Below are 19,780 nucleotides of genomic sequence, written 5' to 3' on the forward strand. Positions count from 1 at the left end.
AAGGACGCTCGCTGGCTTGGATGGGAGGTTATTTCTATACGGCCGGGTGTTGGAGCTGAGTGTTAGGTTTCAGTTAAGAGCAAATGAGAAAATGAGCTCAGCTGTCAAAGAATTATCTTTGTGGGAAAGACGTGTCTAAAACGTTTTTTGGCAGAGGGGGGCGGGGGAGACACCTGGCTGGCTCAGTTGATTGAGCTTCTGATTCTTGGTTTCAGCCCAGGTCTTGATCTGGGGTTCATGAGTGGAGCCCCCACGTAGGTCTCTGTAGTCGGTGAGGCGTTTGCTTGGGATTCCTCCCCCTTTCTTGCTTTCCCTTTGCTCATGCTCTCTCTCTCTCTCAAGTAAATAGAAATTTTAAAAAGTTGCATGGAGTGGAATTTTTTTTACTGAATTATTTCCAGTTGCATGGTAATTTTTCTTCTGATAGACATTTAGCTTTGTTGCCTTTAAGTTGTTAGTGATCAGTAAAACCTTAAAAGCACTAAAAGCGTTCCCATTTTATTTTGTTATTATTTTAAGATTTTGTTTATTTATTTATGAGAGGGCATGCGTGTGGGTGTGAGCTCGAGAAGAAGAGGGGCAGAGAGAGAGGGAGAAACAGACTCTGCCGAGCAGGAAGACTGACACGGGGTTCCACCCCAGGACCTTGGGACTACAACCCGAGCCAAAGGCGGACGCTTCATCAGCGGAGCCACCCAGGTGCCCCAAGAGTTCCCATTTTTTTTTTTTTTTTAAAGATTTTATTTATTATTTGACAGAGAGAAATCACAAGTAGTCGGAGAGGCAGGCAGAGAGAGAGAGGGAAGCAGGCTCCCTGCTGAGCAGAGAGCCCGATGCGGGACTCGATCCCAGGACCCTGAGATCATGATCTGAGCCGAAGGCAGCGGCTTAACCCACTGAGCCACCCAGGCGCCCCTAGAGTTCCCATTTTTATTTTTTAAAGATTTTATTTATTTATTTGACAGAAATCACAAGTAGGCAGAGAGGCAGGCAGGGGTGGGGTGGGAAGCAGGCTCCGGGCCAAGCAGAGAGCCTGATACGGGACTCAGTCCCAGGATTCTGAGATCATGACCTGAGCCGAATGCAGAGGCCTAACCCACTGAGCCGCCCAGGTGCCCCAAGAGTTCCCATTTTAAAAACATCTGCCCTGGATGTTGTTCATCAAGCAGTAGGTCCTCTTATAAAGTGAATAATCATTTCACATTGTTTCGTAGTTGCGTCTGTCTGGTTTGGGGGCATAATTGAGTGACAGAGTAGTTCTGGGCACCTTCCCTCCTGTTGTCTACGTAGTTTCTCCCACCCTTCAACTGCCTGTAGTGCTAGAGCTTTTTTCTAGGTTTCAGAAATACCCCTACACAATGATTCTGAACCCTAACTGCACATCAGATCTACATAGAAAGTGTTTAAAATGTTGAGTGAAGCCTGGGTGCCCCCTTACTCCAGTGAACCCTGAATTTTTTAAAAAAAGATTTATTTATTTATTGACAGAGAGAGAGAGAGAGAGAGAGAGAGCGCGCACACACAATCGCAAGTAGGCAGAGAGGCAGGTGGGGCGGGGGGGGCGGGGGGAAGCAGGCTCCTTGCCAAGCAGAAAGCCTGATTTGGGGCTTGATCCCAGGACCCTGGGATCATGACCTGAGCTGAAGGCAGAGGCTTTAACCCACTGAGCCATTCAGGCGCCCCGAACCCCGAATTTTCGCAGCTATGACCTGAGGATCGTCAGGTGATTCTAAGGGGTGGCCTGGGCTGAGACTCACTGCCGTAGTCCTTTGACCTGCATAGCTGACCCTGCTTCCCTGCTAGGTGAGCCCCACCAGCTAATTGGGAGAAATACCTCTTTTCCAGGATGCTCAAGTTATCATAAGTGGGACTTTCTGAAGTATCAGGTCTTGTTTTTCTTTAATGAAAGATTTTTAGGGGCTCCTGGGTGGCACAGTTGGTCAAGCCCCCCCATGTTGGGCTCCGTGCTTAGTGCAGAGTCCGCTTGGGGTTCTCTACCCTCTCCCTCTCCCACTTATGTGCACTTGCCTGCTTGCTCTCTCTCTAAAACAAACAAATCTGAAAAGATTTTTAATCCTAACAGTGAACTTAAACGCACAGTTCAGGAATGCATTTGTTCCGGCTGGTAACGTAGACTCGTTCTGCGCAGTTGCAGTCTTCATTTGCAGCAGGTCATTAGGTGGAAGTCAAGCTGGAAAAGCAAGCGGCAGAGCGCTTCCTCAGTGGGCCGGGCCGGCCTGTGGTGTCAGCACTGCATTTGTGTTCTTTCATTTTCAGCAGATCGTCATTTAGCAGCTTTTTCTGCTTGGAGCAACTCTTCTGAGTAACTTTGGTTTTCATTAACAACCAAGGTGACTCATTCAGGGGAATCTGGGGACATTGGGGAGCCATAGAAGGGTTGAGGGTATCTTCCTCTGGATGTATGGTGTAAATTAGGCGCTCTAGATCTTGCAGGGTATTTAAGAAACCACTGGCGATGGCCAGCAAATTGAAGAAGGTCATTTATGTAGTTACCCTGCTTGTTTTCAGACATGTTTAAACTTGAAGCTCTGGTTTAGTGATGCACTATCCTTTCTGGCAGGTGGCCTTTGGTAGCCCAGCTTCTGTTGGTTTGGTTCCAGTGTATTTCATTAAGTGAAAAATCTTATAGGGCGGATGCACTTACAGGTTTCTGCCCATGTAGCACTCTGTTTAATGAAACACTTGTGGTTTGACTCAGTGTTACTGGCAGTAACCGTGCGTGGCGTGGGGTCTGAGTAGGTGGTCAGGGGGTCTAGGCAGCTTACAGAGGTTGAGCTGGGCCAGAGCAGTCTGTGGCGTAGTGATGGGGAACTACCAGATTGGGCACCCTCGCAGTGACACAGGCCGCAGAACACAGGTGTCACGCCCAGTGTTGTGGGTGCTGTTCAGTGCTACCAGCAAGAGTCTTTGGGCCGAGGAGATGCGGAACCTTAAAAAAAAAACAAAATTCCCAGTGTGTGGGTGTTTTCAGACAGTGTTTGAGAATACTCCTGATGTAAATGGAAGGTTAACGCTGCAGTCCTTGCCATCAAGAGCTGCTTTCGTAATACAGCTGCCTCGTCCACCTTATTTGTGGGCGTGCATTGACTGATTGTGCATCAATTTTAAAAACGCATTATGAGGCTTAATTTAATACAGTAAGTGTACCCTAGATTTTAAGTCTTCATCTGGGGTTTGATAAGGACATGCCAGGCTAGCTACTTCCACAATCAGTCTGTTGCCCTGGAAGTTCCCTCATGCCCCTTTGCCGTGAATCTCTACCCCGTACCACGGTGGTTTCTGATCTGCTGTCACTCGAGGCTTTCTCATTTCCTAGAATTCTGTTGAGGCGGAATTACATGGCATGTGCTCTTCTCTCTGGCTTCTCTTACTCTGCGTAATATTCTAAGGTTCCTCCATCCTATAGGAGTTCTCTCCCTTCGGGGAGGATTAGAATTTCATCATATGGCTGTACCACAGATGCTTTCTGCACCTCGTCATGAGCACTGGTTGTCCTGGCGTTAGTTAGGATGGAAGCTATGCTCTAGGTTCATGTGCGAGTCATGGGTGGGTAGAGGCGTTCACTTCCTGTGGGTAAACTACCTGGAAGTGAAATTGTTGGGTCACATGATGTGTGTTTTCTTTTAGAGGAAGCTGCCAAGTTTCTCCCAAGTGTCTGTGTTGACACCTGCACCAGCAGTCCTGGCATTCCCCTTCTGCTGTGTCCACACCGGCGCTGGCTGTTGTCAGTCCTGTTGATTTTATGGTGCACCAATTGAAAAGGGAAGAATTTATATGTCTGCAAGAGCAGGAGTCCGCGTTGATGACAGAAGAGTGAATCGGAGCACAGATAGGTGGTTCTCAGTGAAATTTGTTTTTTAAAGAAAGTTGGAGCCCAAAAGAGAGGGGGACGGTAGAGACTGGGAGAGCGCTGGCTTCGCACTGGACGCAGCTGATTCGTTTGGTAACAGGGATAGTTGGAGCAGGGATTGAAACCGAGTTTGTCAAAGGTTGACCTGCCCTCCAACTTTTTGATTACATCTGTAGTTCGTTTTATCCTTTTTTTCCCTTCTGCATTTAAAACATGAAAGTGGATTTTTCTTTAGTTTGGGAGACCACATGGTATTTGTGAATGATTTTCCTCTGGGTCAAAATACATGCTCTTAGTAAGTTTTCTGTAAGGCTTAATTCAAATTGTCTTGATTCTGTTTAATTGTTATATTTAAAAATTAAGGGTTATATCTTGGTTATATTTAAAGATTGTATTTAAAAGTGATGGGGTAGGGCACCTGGGTGGCTCAGTGGGTTAAGCCGCTGCCTTCGGCTCAGGTCATGATCTCAGGGTCCTGGGATCGAGTCCCACATCGGGCTCTCTGCTCAGCAGGGAGCCTGCTTCCTCCTCTCTCTCTGCCTGCCTCTCTGCCTACTTGTGATCTCTCTCTGTCAAATAAATAAATAAAATCTTAAAAAAAAAAAAAAAGTGATGGGGTAACTGGGTGGCTCAGTGGGTTAACAAGCCTCTGCCTTTGGCCTAGGTCATGATCTCCGGGTCCTGGGATCAAGCCCCACATCAGGCTTTCTGCTCAGTGGGGAGCCTCTCCCCGACTCCTGCCTCTCTGCCTACTTGTGATATCTCTCTCTTTCTGTCAAATAAATAAATAAATAAAAATTGTGCTTCTTGCTGGAACATCTCTGATATTAAAAATAGGAGAATAAAGACCAGAGCAAAGTGATTTGATGGCACTGACATATGGGAAGTTTCTTACTTTATTTTATTATTATTTTTTTAAGATTTTATTTTTTTATTTGTCAGGGACAGATGGAGAGAGAGCGAGCGAGCACAGGCAGACAGAGAGGCAGGCAGAGACAGAGGGAGAAGCAGGCTCCTTGGAGGCAGGAGCCTGATGTGGGACTCCATCCCAGGACGCTGGGATCATGACCTGAGCCAAAGGCAGCCGCTTAACCACCTGAGCCACCCCGGCGCCCCATGGGAAGTTTCTTCATGTGGAGGATGGAGAGGCTATCATTTCTTATCCCTAGAACTTATATTTCCCGTGGGGTTTTCTCTTCATCTTCCTCTTCCTCAGTTCACTTGTTCAGCAAGGCTTTTATTTCAGCACCTACCCTGTGTCAAGTCCATTAACTGCTGGCAGTACAAAGATGAATTTAACTTGGTTCCCGTTCTTTTTAAAACAAACAAAAACCTTTATGGGGACATAATGTATCTGCAGTGAATTTCACCCTTTTAAAGTATATATGAGAATCTTTAACAGATGCGCATACTTGTTTAATCCCTCCACGGGTCAGGTATCTTTCAGCCCTTCTTTGGCTCCCAACTTCCGGGTGTGCCCCCTGCAGCCTGTCTTCTTATTCACCCTGGGCCCCAGCAAAGGTGGAACCACTGCTAAAGTTTCTTTATTGGTGTTCTGCTTGTTCTCCTTTTTCTTCTCTTCTTCCCCCACCCCCTTTATTTCCCAGATCAGCACCGAGGTGATTGTAATGAAAACTGAAGTACGCGGACTCTGGAACTTCTACCCAGCGATCCTAGACAACAGGCACTCAGTTCACTCCCTAATAATTTATCATAATTTATCCATGTGATAAAAATTCTAGAGAGCAAGTTATCATAAAATGGGGATTCTTTTGTCTTGCTGTTTAGTGTTAGTTCAGAGCAGAACAAGTTAAAATCTAACTGCTTTTGTGCGAAGTAACTAATGTAGACATAGGGCTGGAAAGTTGGCAAAAAATGGATTTCTTTTAGAAGAATCATGTTTTCTAGTTGGAGATGCATTTGTGGGAACAAGTTTTAGCTCAGAGTATACAGCCAACGCATTAGATCCTGCTTCAGAAGGTGAGAGGCGATCTTTTTTTTTTTTAAGATTTTATTTATTTATTTGACAGATGGAGATCACAAGTAGGCAGAGAGGCAGGCAGAGAGAGAGGAGGAAGCAGGCTTCCCTCTGAGCGAGGGCCCTATGAGGGGCTGGATCCCAGGACCCTGCGACCTTGACCTGAGCCGAAGGCAGAGGCCTTAACCCACTGAGTCACCTGGGCCCCTGGAGAGGCGATCTTCTGATAGGACTTCAGTAGTCACATAAAATAGACTACATGAAACTAGACACTACATCGTGCTTTCACTTGAATTGTGAGGAGAGTGTACTGCCTGTGGGCGTGGCTTTGTCACACTGTTTGTCCATTCTGTCCCCTTCTCGGGACCCCTCTACTCCAGCTTAGTCCATTAAGGATCAGGCCTTCCTCTACCTCCCTCTTTGTTGGCTTTTGCTGCTTGTAATGCTCACTGCAACTCACATTCCACTCATTCTGCGACAAAACTGTAAATGTTGTAGTGTCCTGAATGCTGTGTCTGTTTTATTCAGTTTCTTATAATCTAGCATGACTCAGTGTGGCTAGTTGGTGCCCACCCAGTACAAATGGTTAAATCAGTGAAATTCCTGTTGTGCATCGACTGTCCGAACAGTGTCACGTCCACGTGTCCCCACACCACCCACCCCACTTTGCAGAGGTGAAAGTGTGCCGTGACCCACCGATGGTTCAGTAGATGTCAGCGCGCATCAAGGGCGCGTGATCAGTCAGGTTGAGTAAAGGGGCCCCTGGAGGGCTCAGCTGGTTAAGCATCTGCCTTCATTTCAGGTTGTGGTCCTGGGGTCCTGCGATCCAGGCCCCTGCCAGGCTCCCTGCTCAGCGGGGTACCTGCTCCTCCCTCTCCCTCTCTCCCCACTTTGTGTGTGTGTATTTGTGTGTGTGCGCGTGCGCGCGCTCTCTGTCTCAAATAATTGTTTTTTAAAAGTTTAGTAAAGAAATGAGTTTTTTTTTGCAAGCACTTTTTTTTTTTTACTTTATTGAGATATAACTCACATACCATAGAATTCACCCTTTTTTTTTTTTAAATACAGAGATGCATTCTTTTTTTTGTTTGTTTTTTAAAGACTTTATTTATCAGAGAGAGAGGGGGAGAGAGCAAGCACAGGCAGACAGAATGGCAGGCAGAGGCAGAGGGAGAAGCAGGCTCCCTGCCCAGCAAGGAGCCCGATATGGGATTTGATCCCAGGATGCTGGGATCATGACCTGAGCCGAAGGCAGCTGCTCAACCAACTGAGCCACCCAGGCATCCTGAATTCACCCATTTTTAATAAGAGTACATTTTAGTGGTTTTTAGTGCGTTCACAGAGTTGTGCAACCATCACAGTTGTAGAGCATTTCATCACTTCAGAAAGAAACCTCCTGTCCGTTAGCAGTGACTCCCCATTTCCCCCGTCCCGGAACCTGTGACGACCACAGTTTACCTTCTGTCTCTAGAGACTGGCTTCCTCTAGACATTCCGCATGAATGGAATGCGACAACTTGGGTCCCTGTCACGTCTGACTTCTTTACTTAGTGTGATGTTTTCCGGCTTTATCCATGTGGTAGCAGGGACTCACCTGGGGACATTTCCAGACCCTGTTTCTTTGTTCCGGTTAGATCCAAGAGACACTTGTGGAGCCGGGGGGCTGGAGGTGGCCGAGGCCAGCACCCTCGGGTCAGAGGCGAAAGTGAGACTTGCCCTCGGAGCAGTGTTGGTCCTGCGTGTTTCCCCGTCTCTCCCAAACTCCCCCTTTTTGGGTTGGGGAATGGAGGAGGCGGAAACTGTGCCTCTCGGGCTCTCGCTGGTGAATCCGGCTTCTGTCCTTGCTTCTGTCCCGAGGCCGGACTTGGGCCTGGACTCCCGCAGTGGCTCTGGAAGCTGGGCTCGCTCGGACGCCTGCCCGCCTCGGAGGCGGAGGGACAGGACGCGCGCAGCCCCGCGTTCACGCATCACTGCCTTGTGTCTCTTCTTGCCGTCCACGGCCGGTCGCTCTCCGGGAGCCCAGTTGGAAGCAGACGGCCGGCCTTGGTGGCGCCTCGCGGATGCGCTCGGTCCTCCCAGCGGGCGCTTTGGCGGTCGCGGAGGTGCGCTGTGCTCGTGCGCCCTCTAGCGCCGCGGGCGCGCCGGTGCCGTTCCCCCCGGCGGCCGGCCGTGGATCTGTGCCGAGCCCCCGCCTGCCGCGGGAACCTGCCTTGGACGAGTGGCCCCTTCGCTTTTCCTGTAGCGTGAGCACGGTGTGTCCACGTTTGCCCAGCCCCTTCCTGGGGCTTACAGAGCCGGACCCCCCTAAGGGCTGAGGCCTCGGGTCTCCGGAAGGCGACACCCAGCGCAGCCGCCACTGGGGGCTGCGTGTCAGGAGTGTCTTGTCTCCATCCTGTGTTGTGGCCTTTTCAACATACCCTCTCTAGAAAGGATCGGGAAATAATCAAACGTGCAGACAGTGGGAGTTCTAAAGCCTGAGCTGAGTTAGTTGGAAATGTATCCCTGGTAGTGGGCAAGAGCGTCTGCACCTCGCTGGCTCGCCTGCCTCCTGAAGAGAGAAATGCAGAGGCCGAAAGCCCCTGGAGCACTGACCTCGGGCCTTCCGCGTGGGCATCACGGCTGGGAAGGGAGCAAGCCATTTTGCTTTCTTTTTTCTCCTTGTGACTCCACCATTCAGCCCACTCTGGCTCTGGTGGGGGTTGCGGAAAACCTAGAGGGTGTTTTGGGCTTTGCCTTACACGTATCTGCTTCTGCTACGGCTGTTAGAAGAGTAACATTGTAAACGACAACATAAACATTTTGTAATGCAGTTGGGCGGACAGAGGGCCTCCAGGCACCTTTTGTTAAATCCCCTCGGAACCTGTGGACTGAGTGTGGGTCTGGGCTGGGCCCTGCACCCGGCTTTGGAAATGCAAGAAAGAAGACGCTACTGATGCTCCTGCCACGCAGAATCAATTGTCCTGTTTTATCTTTCTGTGCTGTTAAAAGACAAAACAAATTCATGCGGTCAGTGGAGTTTTCTTCCCCACTAAATTATAAATCCTGTGAAATGAGCAGAATCATTTTTATCTTTTAAAAACCAAGACTCCTATAATATTTTTTTCCTTAGAAAGACATTAAAGTACACTTATTAATAATCCTCTAGAGGAAGGAGAATGTTTCACACCCACAGAAAGAGAGGGTAAGGATTTTTCTCACAATTGAGTGTTTTCTGTTTTGGCTGTAAAAAAATCTCTTCATTTGGAAATAATTTCAAATTTACAGAAGTTGCAGAAATAAAAGCAGCACGAAGAGCTCCCTTTTCCTCCTTCCCCCGGGTTGACCAGTTCAGACGAACCCCCTTGGCTTAGCCATTGCCGTGGCTTGCACGCGTGCACGCGTATTCCCAAACTTGAACACACACACGGACACACACTCCTTCCTCCACCCTGTGACACTGGAGAGATTGCGTACCATGATCTTTTACCCCTTTATGCTTTGACGCGTTTCCCAAGATGACAGATGTCTTCTTACATGACCGCAGGAGGACAGTTACTGCTTTCATAAGTGTGCACTGGCGCAGTACTTTTTACAGTCTGCTGTCCGTATTCTGATCTTGTCAGTTGAGCTCATAATCTCTTTCATAGCGTTTCCCTCCAGGACGGGGTCCATTCTGGGGTCGCACTGTGTTTACTTGTTGTGTCTCTTTACCTTTTGCCATCTGGGATGTTTCCACAGTCTTTCACGACACTAATGTTTTTGAAGAACATGGTCCTGCCCCTCTCTCTTTGGTCACGCTCTTCATTTTGCCAAACACCTAGAAAAATCTGCGATTGAAAATTAGGACGGCTTTTGGAGCAGGAGGTGGTAGAACCTGAGCACGTAGCGGCGGCAGGCGGTGGTCCTGAAGCTCCGCGGCAGGCACTGTGGTGTCCCGGTGCAGTGCGGCTCCAGCCCTCTGTCAGGCATGTTCAGTTGTGTACTTTCCTGTAAAATGCGGGCCAGCCTGCTCTGTGTCCCAGCACTGGGATTTGCTCTTGCATAAATATTTGGCCTTTATCTTTGTAGTTTTTATCAGAATGTTAAAAAGTTACCTTTTTTCCCCTCCCATTGAATTCATGTAAACTAACTCTCCTAATTGCCTTTCTGGAACAGTGTGGGTAATAAATGGTTATTTGTGGTAATGCTTCCTGTAGTCAGTTTTGAATGATGTAGATGATTTTGTTAAACACTGAAATGATGTCATAGCCTCAGAATTTTTGTGGGATATTCTGTTGAATTGTTCCAAGTGAACATTTGAATGGTTACCAAAGAGGCATTCGTTACTGTGCGTAGAAAGAAATAATTGTTTTGTCGCATGCACTGCGGAGGGTGGAGATCCGCTTTCGGGAAGCTTTCCCTTGCCCGAGTCCCCGGTGCCTTGCGCTCTGCCGATTGTGAGACTCCACTCCCTCCTTACGGTTCCTTATGACATTGGTGTTTCTGGCTGAGCAGCAGTATGTGTGTACAGATTCAGAGGAAGAAGGTCTGGGTCGTTTCTCTGCCATGACCATAAGGAGAAGAGCCATTCTGTAGGAAACAGATCCTAGCCTAGCTCCTCAGGGAGGCGAGCACCTTGCACAAATGCTGCTGTCCTTGGTACCAGCTTCCTAGCGGTCCCCTCCATCCTCTCGGTCACACAACTGAAGTGACTGTTGTTTATACAGTGGAGGTGTAGCCGCTCACTTTCAAAGACTCATGCATTTGAGGGGTTGGAAATTCGTCTGACTGTGGCCAGAGGATGTGATTCACGGGTGCCTTGGCGGCCCAGCTCACTGACGCATTGAGCCGCCATCCGGCAGCTCCCATTGCAGTGACAGTCGCTTCCGCTGCCATTTGTTGAGTGCCAGGTGATAGTTTAGCGTCACACAGTTGATAGTTTGCAGTTGCTTATGACGGCTCTTTGGGATTAAATGTTTTCATCAAGTCCTAATCTGTTGTTAGGGAGATCTTGAAATGAACACGGGCACAAAGGGAGAAACAGGGAGCACACTTGTAATGTCTCTGCAAAGTGGGCATCTTTGAAAAGTTGTACAGTCATTTCAGGTTTGTTTGCAGAGACTTTTTATGAGTAATTTTTTGACTGCATAAGGTATTTACATGGTCTGGAACTAAGAATTCTGACCAGAGACACACTAGGAATCTGGTGTGACTGCCCTGCCTCCACTTTGCTTTCCCTTGGCTCTGGCTTTTCTTCCCTTTTGTACCCAGAGTGTGCTCTTTGTTTAACAGTTTCCTGGTGATTTTCTCCCCTCCTGTACTGCAAGCTCTTCCGTGGTTTTCGCCAGTTAGATTTGTGAACAGATGGAAGATACGTATCTGGTAGAGAAATGGGTGGCATGAAGTTGTAACAGAAACACACTTAGGGGCGCCCGGGTGACTCCCGTCGGTTGAGCGTCTGACTCTTGGTGTAGGCCCAGGTCATGATCTCAGGGTCCCAGACTCCCTCAGTGGGGAGTCTGCTTAAGATTCTCTCTTCCTCTGCTCCTGCACTCTATCTAAAATAAGCACATCTTTTTTTTAAAAAAAGCATTTACAATCTATAGGAAAGTTTTCCTTTTTTTTTTTTTTTTTTTTTTTTAAAGATTTCATTTCTCCATTTGTCAGAGCGAGAGCGCTCACAAGCACGGGAGCAGCAGGCAGAGGGAGAAGCAGCTTCCCCTCTGAGCAAGGAGCCTGCACTGGGCAGGTCAGGCTGATCTGTTTTCTGTCCTTACCGTTTCGTCATAGAATGTTACATAAATGTAATCATGCCACATGTAGCTTTTGAAGTCAGACTTCTTTCCCTTAGCATGATGCTTTTGAGAGTGAGAGCCACTGAGCAGCATTTCATTTACAGACGTACCACATTGACCTCTGGACGGACATTTGGGTTGTTGTAGTGTTATGAGTAGAGCTGCTGTAAACCTCAGCATGCAGGTGTTTTCCGGGACATAGGTCTTTATTTCTCCTGGGTGAGCGGGTGTGGGGTAACTTGGTAGGAAACTGCCAGACTCTCCCCCAAAGCGGCTGTACCGTTCTGCATCTGTGTGAGCCATGTGGAAAGCTGCAGTCATTCCCTAATCCTCAGCATTTGGTATCGTCGGGAATATTTTCTCCTAATTTATGACTTGTGTTTTCATTTCCTGCTGAGTGAATTTTGAGGTTTTATATCTAGACGTAAGATGTCTCTCTGTAGTGGGGCTGTAAGGGAATGTCAGTGAGCAGTGTTGTTTCTTCACCCCCACCTTCTTCCGCTTCCTTTGCACTGGAATAAACCTTTCCCTTCCAGAGCTCGCAGTTACACCTGACAGCGGTTAATACAGGCTTTCCCCTGGTGTTGGAAATGATGAGAGGGTCTGAGTTCCTTTTGCAGGCGATGATTTCTAAATTGTTTTGGGACTCTGCTTATTTTTACCATTACTGTCAATGCACAGTTACTTTGTGGATTTTTGCAAGTATATGTGAATATTATGTGACGATGTTCTTATTTTTAATATATATTTGTGGTCTGGCTAGCTATTACCAAAGAGCCCTCCGGCAGTATTTTCCCATGAAATATTGGTGCATTGGGGCACGTGGGTGTCTGAGTCATTGAGTGTCTGACTCTTGGTTAGGCTCAGGTCACGATCTCAGGGTCATGAGATTGAGCCCCCATAGGGCTCTGCCCTCCTCGGGGAGCCTGCTCGAGATCCTCTCCCTTCCCCTACCCTCCCCCTCTGCTCCTCCCTCTGCATACTTGCATACTCTAAAATAAGTAAGTAAATAAAAAAAAAACTTAAAAGAAGGATCAGTGCATTCTTTTTTTTTAAGATGTATTTATTAGAGAGCACATGCACACAAGAAGGGGAGAGGGAGGGGCACCTGGGTGGCTCAGTGGGTTAAGCCGCTGCCTTCGGCTCAGGTCATGATCTCAGGGTCCTGGGATCGAGTCCCGCATCGGGCTCTCTGCTTGGCAGGGAGCCTGCTTCCGCCTCTCTCTCTCTCTGCCTGCCTCTCTGCCTACTTGTGATCTCTCTCTGTCATATAAATAAATAAAAAATCTTTAAAAAAAAAAAAAAAAAAAAAGAAGGGGAGAGGGAGACTCCCAAGGAGATTCCTCCCACTGAGCTCGGAGCCCAACATGGGGCTTGATCCTAGGACCCTGAGATCATGACCTGAGCTGAAATCAGGAGTCAGCCACTTAACTGACTGTACGACTAACCAGGCAGCCCTCGGTACAATCTTGCTAATATGCTGTGAGAGTTTGTTGTTATTTATTCACATTTATGATAATAATAGGCATTTCCATTTATATAATATGTGGTTACTGGTTATTTTTGAATCGCATGCTTGTACATTTCGCAGCAAGTCACTCAGCTCCATTAGAGCCAAGGAACCACAACTCTACTTACCATTTTTCCTTTTTTTTAAAGGTTTATTTATTTGAGAGAGAGTGAGTGAGCAGGTGAGGGGCAGTGGGAGAGGGAGGTCAGGCTCCATCCCAGGACCCTGCCATCAGGACCTGAGCTGAAATCAAGGGTTACTCACTTTAAACAACTGAGCCACCCAGGCACCCTATCTGCTTAGCATTTTTTTTTTTTAATTTATTTATTTGACAGAGATCACAAATAGGCAGAGAGGCAGGCAGAGGGGGGGGGGGAGCAGGCTCCCCGCTGAGCAGAGAGCCCAATGCAGTGCTCAATCGCAGGACCCTGGGATCATGACCTGAGCTGAAGGCAGAGGCTTAATCCACTGAGCCTCCCAGGTGCCCCTGCTTAACCAGTACTGATCTTTGTGCATGGTGTTAGTAGGCTCTAAATAATTATTGGCTAGATGAATGAATAATTCAGTGAGCGGTTCTCTGTTGTAGAAATCTAGTCATCCTGATTCTTGTCAGTGACTTAGTTTTTAAAGCTCCGGGAGAAAATGAGCCACTGGGCACCTGCCACACTTGCTTCTGCCATTGAACTGGTTGTTTTCTCACGAAGTCAGCGTTCAGAGTTCTGTGAAGGGTTTACAACTAGACCTGTGTCTGTTCAATAATGTGCTTATACATCAGGTTTAAATGAACTTTCAGGATAAAAGTACATGTATATTTATCTTAAAGCTCGTTCATCAGGATCATCAGCATTTTTCTTTCTTTCTTTCTTTTTTTTTTTTTGGATAACTCTGTCTTCCCATGTGAACACTGTGAACCACGTTTTCTGCTTTCCGGTGGTGCGTGTGGCAGAGAACGCTGGCGTGGGGGTAGTGAATGAGTCAGCAGAAAGGCGAACAGGGCACCTGGAGGTGTCTGTGAGCCAGAAAGTTGTCCTTCAGGCAGGACTCTGCTGACAGGTGTGGTGTACAGTGTTTCAAAGTCAGCTTATCGATTTCACAGGGTTCTCTGACAATTTATGAAAAGGTTCAGTAGTATTTTCTTCTATGTAATTGTAAATCTCCATTATGCAGACCTTTGATTTATTTACTTAAAAAAGGGTATTGGGCTTCTGGCCTACACATTTCATAGGATTGGTATAATATGTAGCATTTTCCTTGAAAGTATATAAATTGGATATTTTATGTGATCAGTGACTTTTTTTTTCCTTTTCCAGTATATCTTCGGAGATTTCAGCCCTGATGAATTCAATCAGTTCTTCGTGACTCCTCGCTCTTCGGTTGAGGTAAGACAACGTTTTATTGAGTATGTGTGTAGATAAAATTACTGGTTATGTTTTAGTTTTGATTTTTTAAAAATTTATGCTTTTGTGATAAACCCACTGTACAGAAATGTATAGAAAAGAAACTAATAGAAATGCCCAAACCCACCACCAGATTTGACTGATAGTGAACTTTTGCTGTGTTTGTACAGCAGAGACGTCACAGACACAGTTGAAGCCTTTGTGTCCCTCTCCCCTCTCGTTCCGCTCCCTCCGCAGAAGGAACAGCTCTGCTGAGTTGGTATTGTTTACTGACTATGGTTTTCACCTTCTACTGCACATAGGGATGTCAGCAGATAGTAACATCGTAATTTTTTATGTGGTTTAAAGGATAAATGGTTTCATATGCAGGGGTTAGGAGTGCCAAACCCGCTTCATTTGAAAATCTGTGTGTAACTTTTGATGCCCCCAGAGCTTAACTACTAATAGCCTATTGGTGATCAGAAGCCTTACTGATCATAAGAACAGTTGATTAGCACATTTTATGTGTTACAAATGTTATGTGGTTATTCTTAGAATATAAGCTGGAGAAAAGAAAATGTTAGGAAAATAATAAGAGGAAATACGTTTATAGTGTTATACTGTATTTATAGAAAAAAATCTGCCTGTGAAGTGGATTGCACATTTGAAACCCATGGTGTCCAGGGTCAAGTGTGCGTTCATTGTTTTGAGGTTTATTTCATACTAACGTATTGTTTGCTCTATCTGTGCTGATACGTTTTGTTTTTTGTTCTTTGATTTTAATTGCTAAGTACCGCTGGTAGAACCGCTCTCAAGAGCTGCCACAGCTCATTTGCCTTGTCTCCTCACAAGGACCATTGCGGTCTTTAGTTGGTACACAGTTACAGAAATGTTGAAGTAAACATATTTTACGTGCCTCTGGGGATTTCTCCAGGCTTTGGCCCTAGGAATGGAACTGGTCAGCGGGGAAGGAGTAAGCATCTGTAGTTCTGCTGGAGACCGCTGCTCTGCTGTCAAAGCGCGTAGCAGGCTGCATCCCCATCAGCAGTGCACAAGCATTCTCACTGTCTCATTTGAAGAAAACATTCTTGCTGCTTAGTATAGGCATATTTAAAAATGTTGTTAGTCTGATGGATATGAATGGATTCTCATTGTGAACAGTTCTCTGGTGACATAGTTGAGAACTAGTTCATTACTTGCCTGTGCCCATTGATGATACAGATTTCCACTTCTTGAATTAAGCTTGTCTCCCCTGTCCACATTTTTTATTAAGTGGCTTGTCTTTTTCTTGTTACTTATATGATTAGTGGTCTTTGGTTTTGCATGTTACAGGCATCTCGTTCTAGCATGAGGGCTTTTGAACTTCACATATGATGCACTTTTATCTCTTTTGCTGCATAAGGGAAGTACGTTTTTAACTTAAATGTCAAATGCATTGGCTTTTTTTCCTCATGGTTTGTAAATGTCTTTAAGAAATACTTTCTTTGTCTGAGGTAATAAAGACACTGGTTTTCTTCCAAAAGTTTTAAGGTTTTGTTTCCACTGTAGTGTATGGTGCAGTTGGGGTGGATTTTGCTATGTCTGTGAGGTGCGGCCCTGATACAGCTTCTCCCGCGGCGCCGTGAGTGGTCCCAGCGTCACTTGCTGAGCGCTGGGCCATTAGTTGCAGTGCCCGTGGCCCCCCTGCTTTGTCTCTGTGTCCTTACCACTCGTTTTAATGGTTGCAGCTCTACAATCCATCTTCTGGGAGAGCACATACCCTCTTATACTTATTCAGAAGTGTTTTGATTCTCCTTTGTTTTTTTTTAAAGATTTTATTTATTTATTTGACAGAGAAAGACACACAGTGAGAGAGGGAACAGAAGGAGGGGGAGTGGGAGAGGGAGATGGGGCTCGATCCCAGGACCCCAGGATCATGACCTGAGCTGAATGCAGACACCTGACGACTGAGCCCCCCCAGGCGCCCCGATCCTCCCTCATCCTTAACTCTTCCTTGGGAATTTATGAACAGCAGGTCAGGTTTCATGAACAATCCTATTGAAATTTCAGTGGGAATTATGTTAAAATTATGGGTTAATTGATAGGAGAATTAAAATCTTTATGATAGTTTTCCTAAGCATGATTTTGGTGTATTTTGGCATTCAAAATACCATACTAAATACTAAATACATACTAAATACTAGTCTCCTTTTATGTCCACTCTTTACGTGAGTAATGGTATCCATCTTAAATTAATAACAGCTTACTTGGACCGTGTGTTCACATTCGCGTTGTAAATGTGAAAACTGTTGAGATTGCATCGAAGAGAAGGGGGCCGGGGGCTGGGGGATGACGGGGAGTAGATGCGAGCGAATCAAGTACAACTGTACTTGACTTTAATGAGGCCTTAACTGGCCACTTAGATCCCCTAATAAATGTCCATGGTAGGTTTGCACGTGTGTGAAGTGCTTTTGCACGGAGTTCTTTTATTTTTCGAAACTGGAGCAGGAGAGGCTGACTCCTTAGATTAGGAGCCACAAGGCCAGCACTGCGTGTGGCCTTGGCCAGTCCTGCTTTACCTCGGCTTCTGGAACTCTTAAGCTCTTTCTGGAGCTGTGGAGGAAGGATTAGATGACAGCGTGTTGAAAGTGTTAGTTCAGCTGCACAGATGAGTGAAGGATTTATTCGTTTCTCCTGTTTCATTTTAGGAAAAGGGAAGAAATCAAAAAAGACAAAGCTTATATCAGATTTTATTTTAGAAAACGAGTAAAGAGTAAATCCAGTTCCTTGCGATCTCCGTCTGTTTTGTGTTCATTGATGGTAACAGTTAAGATTTTAAGGAATATAAGGATATGAGCCAGGGAACCGGGAAGCTAAATTATACATTGTATTTCCTAAGGCAATAAAATGTATCTGCACATTTTAGATTCTGTAGAATAAGGCTTGAAGTTTAGTGTTTCCTGACCAAAAACAAAAAACAGAAAAAAACACAAAAGTTAATTAGGCAAAATATAACCAGATCCCATCTTTCCCAACCATTAGTGTTACCTGAGATTCTACTCTTTTTTTTTAATTTTTTTTTAAAGATTTTATTTATTAATTTGACAGAGAGAAATCACAAGTAGACGGAGAGGCAGCCAGAGAGAGAGAGAGAGAGAGAGAAGCAGGCTCTCTGCTCAGCAGAGAGCCCGATGCGGGACTCGATCCCAGGACTCTGAGATCATGACCTGAGCCGAAGGCAGCGGCTTAACCCACTGAGCCACCCAGGCGCCCTGAGATTCTACTCTTATATACTCTTCTAATGGTTTGAATTTTAAATCATTTCTGTTGCCTAATTGTGGTAATATACAGGGGCACCTGCCAGGAATAGGACAGTTTGTGCTTTTTTATAGTTACGGTTTTAAAAAATTATAAAGCCCAACTTATGTTTTACAAAAGCTTTTTTCAAGTGTGTGCATTTGCATTTCAAGTGTGTGGGTTTGTGAGTGCCTGTTGCAAGTAAGTGTCAGAATAAAACCTTGGGTTTTCCTGTGATGTGAAAGTGGAAAAGGTACCATATTGAAGTCTGAACAAGCTGGGCTCCTTCATCACTGCTTTGTAAGCAGGCCAGGCAATTTTGGGCAGTTTCCTCCATTGCGTAGTGTGTGCTTGCTTGCTTGCTTTTTTTAAGATTTTATTTATGTATTTGACAGACAGATCACAAGCAGGCAGAGAGGCAGGCAGAGAGAAAAGGGGGGGAAGCAGGCTCTCAGCAGGCTCTCAGCCCCCCCCATGTGGGGCTCGATTCTAGGACCCTGGGATCATGACCTGAGCCGAAGGCAGAGGCTTAACCCACTGAACCACCCAGGTACCCCGCATTGTGCTTTCTTAAATGAGAAAATGGAGGTTGTCTAGTCATCTCACAGAAATGTTGGGAATCACTAGTGTATGGAGGAGTATATAGTGGATAGCAAACCAAGAGGATAAAGCTGTTGGTGGTAAAGTTACATCGAACTTTTTATTGCAGAAACAGTGACTCTGTCTTATCAGAATTAATTATAGCCAGAAATCTAAGTCTTGCTCATTTTGGGGTCTTCTGTGTTTTTGCTTTTGAGTATGCATTGACAGATGTTTCTATCAAAATCACATATGGTCGGTCCTATAACCCGGAAAAAGGAAACTCAGGCTAACTAAGTGACTGGGCCAAGCTATCTTTCTCAGTATTGTAATTATTATAGTTCAGGAGTCTGGAGTGTGCTAATAATATAATCACAGGGGACACAGACTGTTTCACGGGGTAATGTGTGGCTGCATCGGTGGGTGTGGGAGTGATGTTCTCTTCCCCACACTGTGATGTCACTGGCTGGGCCTTTTATCTTGCACTGAACATGACTTCAGCCCTGACCGGCACTACTCCCGCCCTGTGCTTCTGGCACAAACGAGAACCCCTCCCTGGACTTCATATATTTCTTTGGCTTTGAGGGACTTGAGAAAACATTTTGTCTCTACTTGGGGCCAAGAACTGATAAAACAAAATTTGAGAATCAGCAGGTGTTAAAATGTAGGAACATTCTACCTTTTAGCTGAAGTCCTGGTCCTCTCAGTTGAGTTTTGAACTCTTTAGTTTGCTTGTTTGAAAGCTTGCCACTGGCCAGATAGGGTGGTCAGAAGTTTAACAGAATTAGAAGAGGGGCGCCTGGGTGGCTCAGTGCGTTGGGCCTCTGCCTTCTACTCAGGTCATGATCTCAGGGTCCTGGGATCAGGCCCAATGGGGAGCCTGCTTCCCTTTCTCTCTCTGCCTGCCTCTCTGCCTACTTACGATTTCTCTCTCTGTCAAATAAATACATAAAAAAATCTTAAAAATAAAAAAGAATCGAAGAAATAACCTCAGCTGATTATTATTATTATTATTTTTTAAGATTTTATTTATTTGACAGAGAGAGAGAAATCACAAGTAGGCAGAGAGGCAGGCAGAGAGAGAGAGAAGGGAGGAAGCAGGCTCCCTACGGAGCAGAGAGCCGGATGCGGGGCTCGATCCCAGGACCCTGGGATTATGACCTGAGCCGAAGGCAGAGGCTTTAACCCACTGAGCCACCCAGGCGCCCCATCAGCTGATTTCTTTATGTGATCCTAATAAAAATTTAAAGGTGACATACGTTTTCTAAAGCTGTATTCTAGTTTATAAGCCATTGCAATTTAAAGGTGAATTCTTCCAACTGGAAAAAAAGCTGTCAATTTATTGGACAAGCATATTTTGAACCCTAGTCATAATCATGTCATTAGTGTTCAGAAATAAGGAGAGAAAGCTCATTGTTCTTGAGCCTTCCAGAATGCAACA

The 19,780-nt window shown here is 45.9% G+C and overlaps 1 protein-coding gene across 1 annotated transcript in view; it reads left to right on the forward strand.

Moving 5' to 3' along the window:
• USP10 (ubiquitin specific peptidase 10) overlaps nucleotides 1–19,780 on the forward strand; it is a 73,357-nt gene that overhangs the window by 18,976 nt on the left and 34,601 nt on the right. Inside the window, exon 2 of the mRNA XM_059381638.1 lies at nucleotides 14,419–14,487. Coding sequence (XP_059237621.1) covers nucleotides 14,419–14,487 — 69 coding nt within the window. The remainder of the gene's footprint in view (nucleotides 1–14,418; nucleotides 14,488–19,780) is intronic.

Source organism: Mustela nigripes, chromosome 17, assembly GCF_022355385.1.
Source record: "Mustela nigripes isolate SB6536 chromosome 17, MUSNIG.SB6536, whole genome shotgun sequence".
NCBI classification, from domain to species: domain Eukaryota; kingdom Metazoa; phylum Chordata; class Mammalia; order Carnivora; family Mustelidae; genus Mustela; species Mustela nigripes.